Raw genomic sequence first — 16,549 nt, 5'->3', positions numbered from 1 at the left:
TCCCACTGCTAAGTAGAAATGATTACCACACCCGTGAAATGGCTAAGAGATACGTGAAAAATCTACGAGTATCTTCCTTTAGTCCAATAGTTGGTTCTATAAGTTAAGAAGAAATGTTACATTTAAACCTTGTGCCAGAAGAAAAATTAGGAATTTTATCAAAATTGCAAGAAAAAAATAAAATGACATCTCTGTGCCTTAATAACTGACAGAAGGAAGTAGAATAGGAAGAAGTTATCACAAATATTGGGTATAACAGCTCACAATTCTAAGATATTTAGAAGATATAAGATATTTTCTAAGATATAAGTGCTTTCTAATTTATCTAAGTCAAACCTGAAGTAAATCTCTTTGTGACTACTTAGAAGGAAGGAAGGTATGAGGATGGATAGGTCCGGGAATGTGGAGTTACATGTAATTACCTCTGTACCAGTTGGACAATGCTCTGAGTGTTCATGAAGAAGACTTCCCGTTCAGATTTCCGGTTCAGAGTAGCTGCATGGCTATCTAGGATGTTGGCAATCTAACGTGTAAGAAAGATAAAAAAATGACACCCAACCCAATGAAGAGACCCAAAGCATTAACCTGTATAATATCACTACTAAGAATCTTAATTATAACATGATAATTTCTATCTTTTATATGTAGGGAGCAGCTGAAAGTTACTGGGCATAGATTAGGGGCTTATGTTAAATAAGCAAACAACTTTTATTTCTTTTCACCCTTCCCCAAATGAGTTAATGAGTACATCACAAAACCTACCAGAGGCCATGACAATCAAGATATATCAAAGGTCAAGGTCAAAACTTTACTCCCTGCTTGCCTAGCTTTACTCCCTACATGCAAATTGGCTTTAAGGGTACACATGCTGCTGAGGTGTTAAAGAAGTCTTTGATAATAAAACTGTGAATATCCTTCACTTTAAATTCATAAAGATATCTCTGATTTGGGTATATGTCCCTCATAACCACAGATACTTTACATGTCACATACAGTACTTTAATTACAGGGCTTGTATGTGTGGCAGTTTTTTGAAGGGCATAATGCTTAAAACTTTAACAGCACAACATCCAGAGAGTAAAGAAATGGTGGCCATTAGAAAATGATACTGTTGCTCTATAAATACCTGCTGGCTGGGAAACTGACAGAGGACTGATGTGATGTTGCTAGCATACTGAGCCATTTCCTTCTTGATAGACTTCTCCACGTTGGGGGGGATGCGGCCAGAGACACTGGTCATGATATCTTGCAATTCTAGGAGAGGTAAGGAGGGATCTCTGAGGGTCTTCATCAACCGCTCTACCCAGTCTTTTACCTAAGAAGAAGGAAATAATAAAATAGGATCCAGACAAATTAACACAATAAAATGATATATATCTGAATTCACTATCATATAGTACTTACTTCAAAATTGCAATAAAAGCATCTAACACTGCCCAATTATATGTGAAGTCAATAAAATGGATAAGAAGCAAGGATTTAAAGACTTCAACTCCCTAAACTAAAGGGGAAAGAGGTCCATCTAAAAAAACATTCTTTTGCAACTTTTAAACTATCTTGGAGAACAGGTACCTTACCTTATTTGTACATCCCTTCCCAAAGAGAAGTGATTCATACCCTGCTGCTAAAGAAAGGATCTGGAAGGCAGTATCCATTCATCACGTTGACCAGATTGTCCAGGACATAGTGGAACACTCGATGGAGCTTCTCGCCTCTGAGTGCTGTGCTCTGGATCTGTGGCAGACTGCCGGTGTGAAGCTCAGCCTGTCAACCCAATGAGAAATCAAGTCATCCCCTACCTTCTATGCAGGGTGCAAACATACCACTGCAACTTAGAATCATCATTCAAAAATCAAGACGCCCCTTCACCATTTGCAGCTATAAGGAAAGAAGTCAATGGAGGAAGCATCATAAAAAAAAATCATAGAATCTTATTATCATAATAACTCCTGCAAACTCTAAATTCATAATACTATAAACACAAAAAAAAGGCATACGATCAGGGGAAAAAGCTTAAGAATAACTGGCAAACCAAGCATAGAAATCATTTGCCCCTCCAAATTACCTGTCATGTAATTAGCTCTTAGAAAGCAGTATTTTTTAAATATGTTTTTATTGATTTTAGAGAGAGAGGAAGGCAGAGGGAGAGATAGAAACCTCAATGCATCAACATTGATCGGCTGCCTCCTGCATGCCCTCTGCTGGGGATCGAGCCCACAACCCAGGCATATGCCCTGACAAGGAATTGAACCTTGACCTCCTGATTCATAGGTCGCCGCTCAACCTCTGAGCCACACCAGCCGGGCTAGAAAGCAATATTAAAAGTCCCTTCCTACTTGCCTGCTGGACCTTGCTGGGGTTATCCAACTGCATTTTGGCTATTACACAGCCAGGGTCAAGAGCTGCTCCAGGCCGCTTGACATAATGAATACAGCCAGACTCTATAGCTGTTAAGGTCATTACCATCTTCATCACCTATAATGAAAAATAAATAAAATTAGAATTTAATCTCTCTTTACACAGATGAATGATTTAAGGAGGTCACTTTTCCCCTCATCATCTAAGTTGGACTGTATCTTACTCAATCCAGAAAAATGGAAATCAAAATCTCCAAGAGATTACCAAGGAAGGCAATTAGAAAATCTCTCAGGACCTAGCTTTAAGGATTAATAACAGCTACTGGAATTTCCTATTTTTAACTGTTTAAATCCATTTTTTCATAATTTCTATTTTTACTTGTTTTGTACTTAGAAGTGATGAACAATTTAGTCTCCTCATACTCTCAGATCTAAATGCTCACTCTGCATACATGAGATACCCAAGCTAAAATCTAAGAGTCATTCTTTACTCTTTTTTCTCCCTTATCTAAAATTATGAAGCCCAGCCAAATATATCGTCCAAACCTCTCTCAGAAATCTTTTTCTCATGCTAGCTGTTTGGTTTAGACCCTCATCATTTCTGGCCTAGAGTACTTCAAAAACCTCCCACAGATTTCCCTACCTGCTATGCACCTCCAACAAGGACACTAAGAGCAATCATTCTAGAACCCAAATCTTGCGCTATCACTTTTCTATGTAAAATCCTTCCATGATAGTCTAAGCTTCTTAGTATGTTTTATAAGGTCCTCCATGATCTCAAATTGTTTACTTATTTAGCATCTTTGCTTGTCATTCCCATTAAAACTTAGTCCATTCTTAGCAATACCAATATGTACTTGCAGTTCCCTAAATATACCATACCCTCTTGCTTTAGTGCCTTTGTACATGGCTGTTCCTTCCCCTTTCAACATTCTTCCCTGCCCTTCTTCACCTGGTCCATTATTATCTATCTCTCAAAACTAAAATCAAAGTCCCTTCTCTCAGAAGTCTTCCCTTATTAGCCACCTACATCCACCTAGCTCCACAGTAACTTGAGTTAGGTGGCCCTCTGTGCTTGGCTCTATCAGATTCACATTTCATTACTTGTGTTTAGTGGCCCCCCTCTACCTATCATATTTTTCCTGTATAATCAGCACATAGCATAAAACTTAACACTCAATAAGTGCTGTTGCAGCCTAGTATCTATTTTTAGAGCTAGCAATTCCTCATCTGTCAAAAAAAAAAAACAACCTGTGAGCTTTGCATTTATTGTTAAAATCTTAAGATTCCTAGCCTCAATTAAACTAACTGATGCTCTTTCCTGTCTATTTTCTATTTACTTTCGGTTACTCTTCAATCCTAGTCTATCCCAGACCACCCCATTCCTACCTTCCCTCCCATGAAACAAAAGCCCTGTCACCCCTCCAACCTCAATCTCAGCATAGCACTGGCCAGAAAACACATGGCCTCCATCCTCCACAATGTACTGGATTAACTTCCCAGCAGAAGGTGAGCGCATCACTGAAGGGTCATTCTCTTTCTCAAACACACAGGTTTTATTGCCAATCGTGATGCGATATCTAGGAGATAAGTAGGGTATGTAAGCCAATAAAGTACCTAAGGAATAATTCTACCATAGGGAATGGCAGAATAATGTCATTCTTAAAAAAAAATACAAACTAATAACTTTATTCTGTACAAACACATGCACACAGGATACTCATTTCATCTTTGTTTATAATGCCAAATAAGCAAAATTTCCTTCAATAAGGGTTAGATTAAATCAATTATGATACATCCATATAATAGAATACTATACAACCATTAAAAAGATGCCCTGACTGGTTTGGCTCAGTGGATGGAGCGTCAGGCCTGCGGACTGAGGGGTCCCAGGTTCAATGCCGGTCAAGGGCATGTACCTTGGTTGCAGGCACATCCCCAGTAGGGGGCGTGCAGGAGGCAGCTGATTGATGTTTCTCTCTAATCAATGTTTCTGACTCTCTATCCCTCTCCCTTCCTCTCTGTAAAAATCAATAAAATATATTTAAAAAAAAAAAAAAAAAAGAGCAGGCATCTCTATTTAAAAAAAAACCCACAAAGATGATAAAGATGTAACAGCTAACATTTCTTAAACCCTTATTATGCCCCAAAGTTCTTAGCACTTTACATATGTTAATTCATTTAACTCTCACAACAACATTGATTGGTGTTGAACAGTCTACAACAGTGGTTGCCAACCGGTGGTCCGTGGACCACTGGTGGTTCATGAAGTTCAAAAGGTTGGCAACCGCTGGTTTACAATATATGTTAAGGAAAAAATAAGGTGCAAAACAGTACCTAAAGATTATTTTTATTTATGAATGCATTTAAGAGAAAAAAATAGTACATACATGTAACTTGTAGACACATGTAAAACTTCAATACATAAGAAACTGTTAACAGTAGCTCCTTATAAAGAGAACTTATTTTTCATATCTACTCACACTGAAGTGGTAGAGACAATGTTTTTCATTGTAAACATATTTTTGTACTCTTAAAATTTTTTGTTAAATGCATGTACTATTTTTTTTTTATTAAAACAGAATACCAAGAAAGATCTTGAAAAATCCCAAGAGCTAGGTACTATCTGAGAGGAAAGGTAGATGACCAACATATAGATCTCAAAACAGCCACTCACCTATCCACTTCTTCCTTCATGTACGTGGTGTAACTGCTGCCATCATAGGACAAGAGCAGTCCCCCGTCACTCAGTCGATGCACGTCTACTTCTACACATGAGCCATTCATGATCACCACATATGAGTTAGGGGACTGTCGAGTCACCTAGGGAATGAGAACCAGAAAGGCCAAGTTAATATCCCTTCCAGGTGGAGTCCCAGATAAAACTCAGTATCTAAAAAATATAGATTTAAAAAATCTATCAAAGAGGAAGGACATTCCTAGCACTGGTGCTCTTAGCATCAGTGTCTGTGGGCATGGCTCAGCCCTGCTCCAAGCAAATAGAGTGACCTTAGATGCTTCCCTGGTCTGGCTGTTCTCTGTCTCCTTTATCTCTTCGATCCATATGTGAAGTTGAGGAACAACTAAAACATTTTCCAAAATGTTGCTTCTGGCCCTAGCCGGTTTGGTTCAGTGGATGGAGCGTCAGCCTGCGGACTGAAGGGTTCCGGGTTCGATTCCGGTCAAGGGCATGTCCCTTGGTTGCGGGCACATCCCCGGTAGGGGGTGTGCGGGAGGCAGTTGATCGATGTTTCTCTCTCATCGATGTTTCTGACTCTCTTTCCCTCTCCCTCTCTGTGAAAAAATCAATAAAATATATATTTTTTAAAAAATGTTGCTTCTGGCCTTTGACACAAATAATGACTAATTTCATAACACTCAGCTTTGCAGTAAACTAAACTTTCCCCCCTATCTCTGGACCTACAGGAAATAAGCTAACAAAGAGAGACAAAAAATAAGTGTACGCTTCAGTGGGTTTCAACATACCTTAAGTACATACTTGATTCCCTCATAGATAAGTTCAACATCTACAGTGTTCAGAAGTGTATGAGCAGGAAGGACTTGACCCCTGAAAGAACAACAATGTGAGATACATTTACTTCTAGAAAGTTCTAAAAGTGTATTAGGGCATATCAAAGGTTATTGATTATAGCATTTCCTGGAATATCAAGACTGGAAAAAAACCTAAACGACCATTAGTAAGGGACTAATACATAAATTATGAAAAAGCCATATAATAACGGGGTATTATGCAGTCATTAAAAAATAAAGATGAAGCCTTTTATGTACTAATATGAAATATTTTTAACAATAATGAAAAAATCAAGTGAAAAAATGAAAAGCTATAATTTGTGTTTTTAAAAAATAGGGGGTGAGGCCCTAGCTGGTTTGTCTCCATGAATGGAGTGTCAGCCTATGGACTGAAGGGCCCCAGGTTCGATTCTAGTCAGGGGCTCATGCCCAGGTTTCGGGCTCCATCTCCATTAGGGGGCATGCAGGAGGCAGCCAATCGATGATTCTCTTTCATCATTGGTGTTTCTATCTCTCTCTCCCTCTTCCTTCCTCTCTGAAATCAATAAAAATATATTCTAAAAAAATAGGGGATGGGAAGAAACAACTATTACATGCATATCTTATACTAGAGGCCTGATGCATGAAAGTCGCACAAGGGGCTCGGCCCTCGCAGCCCCAGCTTCATCTGGAAGGTCGTCCAGAAGGACATCCAGAAGGTTGTTCAGCCATCCAGTCTAATTAGCATATTAGGCTTTTATTATCCTACCTAATAAAAGAGAAACATGGTAATTAGCCGTACAGCCACTACCCTTCCCATTGGCTAATCAGGAAGATATGCAAATTAACTGCCATCCAAGATGGCAGCCGGCAGCCAGGCAGCTTGAAGCGGAACATGAGGCTTGCTTGCTTCAGTGATGGAGGAAACCAACGTTCCCCGCCTGCCTTGCTGGCCTCTGAGCTGCAACTCTTAAGAAACATTGTAACAAATATAGAAGCTAAACAAACCCCCAGAAACCTGCTTTAGTCAGCCAGGCTTCAGCCAGCCGGACCGCAAAATTGTTTCAAATACAGAAGGTAAACAAAGGCCAGAAACCTGCTTTCAATAGCAGAGGTCTCATAGCTGGAGCCAGGACTCAGAGCTGAAGCTGGCCCAGAATAAAAAGAAAAAAGAAAAAAAGGACAGGTTGGGAGCTTCAGTCACCCGCCAGCCTGAAAACGGCCCTCAGCCCCTCACCCAGAATGGCCAGGCACCCCAGTGGGGACCCCCCCACCCTGAAGAGGGTGTGACCAGATGCAAACAGCCATCATCCCCTCATCCAGGCTGGCCAGGCACCCCAGTGGGGACCCCCACACTGATCCAGGACATCCTTCAGGGCAAACCAGCCGGCCCCCACCTGTGCACCAGGCCTCTATCCTATATAGTAAAAGGATAATATGCCTCCCAGCACCAGGATCAGCGGAGCCGCGAGGCCTCCTGGCGCTGGGATCAGCATGACAGGGGGCAGCGCCCACACCCCCTGATCGCCCTGCGGCTCTGTGTGTGACAGGGGGCGGGGCCACAACGTCCCTATCCGCCCTGCTCTGTTTGTGACAGGGGAAGGCACCCCAACCCCCTGATCAGCCCTGCTCTGTGCCCGATATGGGGGAGCTCCCCAACCCACTGATTGCCCTGTAGCTCTGTGTGTGACAGGGTGCGGCGCCCCAACCCTCCCCCCCACGGGCCCTGCTCTGTGTGTGAGGGGGTAGAGCCATAACCTCCCCATCGGCCCTGCCCTGAGTTTGACAGTGGCGACGCCCCAACCCCCTGATTGGCCCTGCTCTGTGGGTGATAGAGGGCGGCGCCCCAACCCCCTGATCTGCCCTGCTCTGTGTGTGACAGGGGGCGGTGCCCCAACTCCCCTATCGGCCCTACTCTGTGCGTGACAGAGGGGAGCTCCCCAACCCCCTGATGGGCCCTGCTCTGTGCGTGACAGGGGGGAGCGCCTCAACCCCCTGATGGACCCTGCTCTGTGCGTGACAGGGGGGAGCTCCCCAACCCCCTGATCGCCCTGCAGCTCTGTGTGTGACAGGGTACGGAGCCCCAACCCCCTGATCAGCCCTGCTCTGTGAGTGACAGGGGGTGGCGCCACAACCTCCCTATCGACCCTGCCTTGAGTGTGACAGGGGGTGGTGCCCCAACCCCCCAATCGGCCCTACCCTGATTGTGACTAGGGGTGGCATCGCAACCTCCCGATCTGCCCTGCTCTGTGCATGACAGGGGGCAGCGCCCCAACTCCCCAATCGGCCCTGCTCTGAGCCCGATCAGGGGCTGCACCTAGGGATTGGTCCTGCCCTCTGCCACCCAGGAGCGGGCCTAAGCCAGCAGGTCATTATCTCCTGAGGGATCCCAGACTGCGAGAGGGCACAGGCTGGGCTGAGGGACCCCCTCTCCCCCCCCCCCCCCGAGTGCACAAATTTTTGTGCACCGGGCCTCTGGTAGGTAATAAAAGCCTAATATGCTCAACCGCTCGCTATGACATGCACTGACCACCAGGGGGCAGACACTCCAACTGGTAGGTTAGCTTGCTGCTGGGGTCCAGCCAATCAGGACTGAGCAAGACGGGCCAGACACGCCCTGGAGCCCTCCCACGGTCCCTCCCCAGCTGGCCAACTTCCTGTGTCCCTCCCTGGCCCCGATCATGTACCGGTGGGGTCCCTCAGCCTGGCCTACACCCTCTCACAATCCAAGACCCCTCAGGGGATGTTGGAGAGCTGGTTTTGGCCTGATCCCGCAGACCAGGCTAAGGGACTCCATTGGTGCATGAATTCGTGCACCGGGCCTCTAGTGTTTATATAAATTTACAATATTTGGAAGGTTACAGAAGAAACTGGTAAATTGGGTTGACTACAGAGAAGGAAACTGGGTGGACAGGAAACAGAGGTAAGAAGAATTTTCACTATATGCCTTTAGTGCCTTTTGAATTTTGACTCATGTGAATATATTACCTGTTCTTAAAAATAAAAACTTAAAAAAAGAAAAAGGCTCCAAAATGATCACCCCTAATCTACTCCTATCAACTGAGTTTTATTCAGGGTCTTAAAGAAAAAACAGTAGTGCATGGCTGGGTGGAGGGGGAAAGGAAGTACATTGTAAAGCAGGAAACATTATCAAGAAAGACTTCTGATAATAATAAAGAGAAGAAGTCGTAGAGCAAGTAAGGCAAGCTGTTAATAATTGGTCAATCTGGGCAAAGAATATAGTAGTTGTTTGGACTATTCATGAAACTCTTAAAAAAGTTCAAAATTATTTCAAAATACAAGTTTTAAGAATAAATGAAAATAACATTAAAAGGCAGGGGAGCTTATAGAAGAGATTATGTAAAACACATGTGTACACTAGTAGGGAAACCACTTAACTAGGTAGAGATGGCACGTTGAGAAACAGAAATTAGTAAGACTGGACTGGTAAAAGGAGGCCAAAATATATAGGGAGTTAAAAGTCACACTGAGAGATTTAGATTTGAACATAAGGGTAATGTGAGTTGCTGAAGGTTTTAGTGCATCAGAGTAACAAAGTGAAAGATATTTATCATAAGACTTGGGAAACTGTGAAATCTGAGGGTTCAATGCTAGAGAGAACACGCAGATTTTCATCATTAGGGTACAGAGAGATTTGATGCTTGTACTGGACAGAATGTTTATTTTAACAGGGTTCTAGTTTTTTAAAAGCAATCTGTTCTAACTGCAGGATCAGCTAATTTCTAGAATCCGCTATAGAGTCCCACAATAATTTGTCATAATCCGTACATCCCTTTTCCTGTCCCCACTGTCAGTGAATAACAGGTAGCACTCACAAGCTGCCAGAAACAGGGAAAAGAATAAATGGGTCTTTGAACTTCAGTCCTGTACTTTAGGTCCACTGATTAACTCGCACAGCCAAGGAGAAACACAGCCTACCTTTCTAAGGAGTGAAGGAAGTTGGAGACGCTATTCCGCAGGCTCACATCAGCCACATGGAGAGCCCCACACACAACTCCCAACATGGTGTCAGGTCGCTCTGCCTGAAAGGAAGAAAAACACGGCAGATAATAAAAAGCACAGTCACTTGGCACCACGGCTCCTCAACTTAAATGGGGCTCAAATTTCCTGTGAAGATACAGCTGGCATTGAGAATGGATGGAGTCCTTATTGCCAAAGGGTTTTTTGAGCTACAAACACATTTACTTTAGAATCTGAATAGAGGCCTCATTTGAATAGAGATGAAAAACAACTCTCCCTTCACTCTAAGATTTCTACTGAACCAATCAAAGAGCTGCTTAAAAACAAGCCTTTGTCAGAAATAAACTCAAAAAGAAACAGAGATTTGGCTACTGATAATCTCAAAGAAAAATGATATATAACCAAAATTTGGACATTTAGATAATTTAATTGAATGTAATGATTTAAACAAAAATCTTGGGTAATTTAGAAGAGCCCTGAAATTCAGGAATAAGAAGTAACTGTTGCTTCACATGAGTCCCCTCTCATCAGCATCTGTTAAACAGATTTAAGAATTAGTAACTCTAAGCCAGACTTAACATCAAATGAGGAAAGAGAAAGGATCTTAATCCCTATGTGCCTCTCTTCAAATATACCCCAGAAAGTAATATTAGAACATGTAAAATGACAGTGTAACACGGCACAAGAACTTTTACAGTGTTAATTACACTGACTTCTAGGTTTTTTCCCAAGAACCATTTACATTAGAATCAGATAAATTTTATCTAGTGACATAGACTGATCACACCACAAGTCTATAAAAACTCAATCCTGTTTGTGTAAATGCAGAAATACACACCTGTACTTTTTCTGCTATCAGTCTGTCCAGCCAGCCAGTGTCAATTCTATTCAACTGAAAGCTTTCCGTCTCCAACAATTTGATCAGGTATTCAACTGTAGTTCGAAAGTCACCCCGAATAGATAGCTCCTTCAAAGCCACCACCATGTTTCTGGGAGAACAAAAGCAGATCTGTTTCAGCAACAAATGTTTCAGTGTTGAAATTTCCATCATTTTAAAGAATTGTTTCATTCCTTTGGAGTCTTAGAAGGGAGGGGAGAGGGACAGACAGCTCTAAGAACAAATGAGGGTGTAAATATAAGGGTGCTCATTCACATGCATTCCAGGTGGGATGATTTTCAAGAAGTCAGTAAACTTATGAATTCTGACTGATATTATCATAAGTGCATCCGCAAATCACATGCATTTCATTATATGGAGGACAAAACAAATTATGTGCAAACCATCCTCAGCTTTCACTTCCTAGGTTCCATTCATTTATTGATTGCTAACTAGAATCAGAGCATAATTTTCCTCTCCCTAACACCTTATTTTATTGAGGTATAATTTACATATTATAAAATATAGTTATTTTTAAGTATACTGTTCAATGAATTTTGACACATTCTCATACCTTAAAGATTTCCATACAATAAGCAACTGGCCCAATATAGTCAGGTATCAGCCTAACACTTCATGTGACAGTGGAGTGTTTTTTAAAGCTGCCTTTTAGATGTTTGTGAAATGACCACTCATTACTTTTATTACTTTCCAATCAAGTGTCAAATGATCTAATCTTAACAGGATTTCAAATACTCTGGGGGTTTTTTCATGTATATTTTTGCCCAGTGTCTTCCCTGCACAGAACAGGTCTTTACTTCAACAAATACTTATTAATACTTATTACTCACAGACCCAAGGCACATACTAGGCTATTAAGGGAAAGAGAATATAGATACTGTAATTGCTTTCAAAATATATGGCAGAATATCATCAGAGAGAGATATAAGCAAAGTGCTGGAGGAGTTCTAAGGAGGGACAATACCCACCTTCCTATGATTTCAAAAAGAATGTGGAATCTGACGTGGAATGAAAGTATCCCTGGGAATATGACTGTGATAGGAATATTATTCCAGTGGTCCAGGCAATCCCTCAGCCTAGAACATTATTTAGTTTCCCATCTCTGCCTTCCTCTCTATGTCCTCTTTTGGCCTAGCTTATTCCTATATACTTTTCATATATTAGTCTAGATGCCATTTCCTCTGAGAAACCTTCCCTGACCCTCTCTAGACTGAGTTAAGCTGACTTAGCTGTATGTTCCTATAACACCATTATGTAATCCCACTATCATAAGATAACAACTTATTACATTGTGTTTAACTGTTTATTTGCCTCTCACCCTCTGGATTCCCAAGCTCCATGAAGGCAGAGGCCCTATTTTGGTCCTTGTTGTATTGCCACATATTCAGCAAATATTTTTTTGAATGAAGTGAATGAATAAATAGACAGAATATCAAGAACAAAGGGAAAGAAGGAAGAAACTATGGGTTGTGTTCATTATGATTGAAGCAAAGGGTATGAGGACAGGAACTAGTGGCAAATCCATCCATTTAATAAACATTTACTGAACACTTACTATGTTCAGAGGATACAGCAGCAACAAACAGACATGGTCCTGTTCTCATGGTATTTAGATTACGATGTATGGGAAATAATGCTGGAAATATAGGTTGGGGCTATTCTAGAGAACAAGAATATTATGAATGTTATGAGTAAGAAAAGATATAAATAAGAAAGAAACAAACTCTAAGCTGAGGGATGAACTTTTGGCATGAAGTCAAGAAGCAAGCTTATTGTAAAGACCATATTTTTAGTATGCTAAAAGTTAACCTAGTTAACTTACACCTCATTAGAGAAATACTAGAGGCATGGTGCACGAAATTCGTGCATGGGTAGGGTCCCTAGGCTTGGCCGGCAATCAGGGCTGATCTGTGGGGTGACCAGCGGGGCAATCAGAGGCCCCAGCCTGGGGCCTGCAGGCTGGGGGCAACTCCTGCATTAAGCATCTGCCCCCTGGTGGTCATCGTACATCATGGCAACCGGTTGTTCCACCAGATATTCTACAGGTTGTTCTGCCATTCGGTCAATCTGCATATTAGGCTTTTATTGTATAGGATACAGAGCAAGTCAGGAAGTAAAGAGCAAGGCTTCTGGACCAAGTGATAGGACATGTCCTATAGAAATACTTAGCAGTCTGCCTAAACAGGACTATAAACCTAAATACCAATAGAGGGATGTCTCATTTATTCTGAGAATGTAAATGAGAAGGCAGACTGTGTGCAACAGAGAATTCATGTTTCCTCTAAAAGCAGCAGCCACACAGAGGTTTAGTTAACTTTTGCCAAGTGGAACATAAAACCTATGTTGTCATTACCATCCCATTTTTAAAGAGAAGGCAGAAATCCATATATTTAATCTATCAATTTTTAAATACTGGCATTTTTTAATACATTAGCACCCTGTAAGCCAATCAAACACATGTGTGGCTGTGACTATTTGGAAGGCTGCCATATGTTTGATTGAATTACAATTTGCAAACTCTAGCATAAACCTTCTTCACTTTGGTAAAGCAAGAGATGACTGTAATAAAAGGGGGGTGGGGAGGTGTCAACTTTATACCAAATATTTTTTCTGGTAGCACTGCTTTAATTTGGAAAAACTCTACTTAAAGTTTTACTTTCCCCCCAACCGTTCAGGAAGCCATTTTATTTATTTGATTTGATTTGATTTGATTTTTACTGTTAATCCTCACCAGGGGATACTGAATTTTAGAGAGTGGAAGGGAAAGAGAGAGGGAGAGAGGGAGAGAGGACGAGAGAGAGAGAGAGAGAGAGAGAGAGAGAGAGAGAGAGAGAGAGAGAGAGAATCATCGGTGTGAGACAGACACATCAATTTGATGCCTCCCACTTGTGCCCGACTGGGGCCAGGGATCAAAGCGCAACCCAGGTATATGACCTTGACCAGGAATCGAACCCATGACTCTTAGGTGCATGGGTCAATGACACACTATCCACTGGGCCACACCAACCAGGGCTGCAAGTCTTTATTGTTGACACTATTACAGATGTCGCTCATTTTCTCCCCCTTTGACCCTTCCACCCAAGTCCTCGCTCCCTCTCTACTTATAGTTTTGAATAAATGGGGAGAATCATAGAGGACAAAATAGAGAAAAATTGAGACTTCCCTACTTCCAAAAACACTATTAAAAACCAACATTATTAATACTTATTGACTACTAGTCTATGTATACAGTCCAAAGATCAAAGGAATGGTATTAAATGCTTGATGTAAGGAAATAGACAAAAAATAAAATTAGTTCAATTTTAGATAAATATTCTAAAATATCTAAACTGTCAAAATTACCTCCTAGAGCCCTATTTTTAGGCAAGCAATATTGTTACTAATTTAATATTTAATGTTTATGTCTAATATAATATTAGCCAATAACCCTTACAATATACCAGTTACCTATGGATAAGCTGTGTGTACTAGTATATTTCATAGCAGAATGAGGTCTCTTCTATAAGCAATGGGGACAGTTGCCTTATGTCCTTTGCATGTAACAAGCAGTTTATTATTTTAAATGACTATGGGACATTTACAGCTACAGCTTTAGTTTGATGACTAATAACAGGTCTTTCTATGATTTATAGAACGTCAAATTCTTGGTCAAGAATCTACCTCCCTACAGCAACATGGGAAAATGATATGTTTAAAGCAATCAACTTTATAAGTTTATCAAAAATATTTGAGCCCAGGTGGTGTGGCTCAGTGGTTGACCAAGAGGTCATGGGTTTGATTCCCGGTCAGGGTACATGCCAGGGTTGCGGGCTCAATCCCCAGTATGGAGCGTGTAGGAGGCAGCTGATTGATGATGTTTCTCTCTCATGGATGTTTCTATCTATCTCTCCCTCTCCCTTTCTCTTTCTCTAAATTAAATAAAAACAAATAGTAAAATAAAATAAAATAAAATAAAATAAAATAAAATAAAATAAAATAAAATAAAATAAAATAAAATAAATAGAATAGAATAATAAAATTAAATAAATAAATAAATAAATAAAATAAATAAATATATATACTTGAAAGCACAAATACTTAAAAAGGCTTGAACAACAAACTGAAAAACATCTGCCAAACACTGCATATTTTAACACACATGAATACAAGTATAATTGAAAATATTCTTAAAAAGGTTGTCCATATTAATACTTTTATAGCAGTTAAATGGTTCCCTGCCTATACTCACACCTTCACTGAAGATTAGCACAGATTTATTTTTTTTAAATGCAATCAAATGCTATTGTACTCACGAAATTGCTTCCTCTCTGTTTTCTCCCCAGGAAAAGCAGTGACCAAACTGAGAATCAGCAAATTCATGAAGTCCCCCTGCAGCAGCAACACTGAAATAACCCCATACATTCTTATTGCTGCGGAAATTCAGTTCCTGAACTGTTCCTGAGCTGGGCTTAAAACCCTGTTAGAGAATGAAGAATGTGAGAGACCATGTTATATTTCCAAGGAAGAGGACATTTATATATTTACTGTTTAGGCTCTGTGGTAATTGCACATAAAAGCAGAAATGATGCACAAAAATCATAAAGGCTTGAGAGCCAATGTCCAATGCTACTGAGGACTCTATAGTGACTATAGTAGGATGAAATGACCAGGGGAGCAGTGATCACTTCTTTGTCTGCTCTGATTAAACCTCTATAAATTCCCCCCTCCAGAGAAAGTCCCAAATATTTCAGAAGCATAGCCCTCAGGTACCATCTTCAATATTAAAGTTCATAGGGGGAAAAGTGTGAACCTTTTAAGTGATAGGTTACCTCATCTGGATTTTCACTAGTGATCCGAGCAGCAATAACGTGGCCTCTTGGGCAAGGAACATGAGCAGAATTTTCAAAATCAATGGGAGCATCACCCCAGGGAGATACCCCATACATCATACGAATATCCTTGATTCTGTACAGAGGGATCCCCATGGCAATCTGAAAGGTAATAAAACACATATCACTCATTTTTCACAGTTACTTTCCTTAAAATGTGGAGGCTACAGATTACTTGTAAGATTTTTAATTTTAGTAACCACCACCTAAAACATTCTATTTTTATAACCTGTATTCTAAAATCAACAAAGAAGAAACTCGAAGTTACTTAAAACAAAGTATGTCACTACAGACGTTGCTAAATATTCTCCACTTCTACTAAAAAAGTCCCCAAGTTCCTAACGCAATAGACATGAGTTTCTATTATTTCTCCATCAATGGATTAGAATAAAAATATCCAAAGGAAGTGTCAATATCAGTTGCTATCCAAGTTGAAACAGCTAAAAAGTCCATCTCATAATTATCCCCATAAACCATTGTAATAAATCAATCAATCAATCAATCAATCAATCTTTAGTCCTTAATGGGAACTCAGAAGGGGTTTCCAATATGGGCAAAGAATATGTTAGATACAAATACTATCAAACTTCATCATTAGCTAATACTGCTTCCCATAACATTTGTTTTCTGGGCTGAATGGATAAAATAATACTGACAGCTAGCACTTTAAACATTATAAAAACAAATGGGTGCTGCCACACTGTTTGCCCAGAAAAACCCCGACCACCACTCTGATGTGGAACTGCTTCAATACAGAGCACTAGTAAAAGGTGTACAGGCCAATTACAAAGTTGTAAAGTTTTCTATAATTAAAACAATTAAGTAAAGCATTTTTTTTAAGTTTCTTTCTAAAATGACAGCTTTTACCAGATGTGTCTGGCTAGAAAATATAAGGTGCTCTACCTCCAGGGAGCACACTCGTGCCATTACCTTCC

At 40.6% G+C, this 16,549-nt stretch overlaps 1 protein-coding gene across 1 annotated transcript in view; it reads right to left on the bottom strand.

Annotated features, from left to right (window-relative positions):
* The window catches only part of ACACA (acetyl-CoA carboxylase alpha), a 220,053-nt gene that overhangs the window by 158,683 nt on the left and 44,821 nt on the right, over window positions 1-16,549 (bottom strand). The window contains 11 exon segments of the mRNA XM_081108776.1: window positions 423-523; window positions 1,127-1,315; window positions 1,618-1,764; window positions 2,341-2,475; window positions 3,787-3,937; window positions 5,035-5,180; window positions 5,844-5,925; window positions 9,807-9,910; window positions 10,687-10,837; window positions 15,039-15,202; window positions 15,555-15,716. Of these exon segments, the coding sequence (XP_080964902.1) occupies window positions 423-523; window positions 1,127-1,315; window positions 1,618-1,764; window positions 2,341-2,475; window positions 3,787-3,937; window positions 5,035-5,180; window positions 5,844-5,925; window positions 9,807-9,910; window positions 10,687-10,837; window positions 15,039-15,202; window positions 15,555-15,716 (1,532 nt within the window).

This window comes from Myotis nattereri, assembly GCF_964212035.1.
Source record: "Myotis nattereri genome assembly, chromosome: 16".
NCBI lineage: Eukaryota > Metazoa > Chordata > Mammalia > Chiroptera > Vespertilionidae > Myotis > Myotis nattereri.
This window is presented reverse-complemented; position numbering and strand designations above follow the sequence as displayed.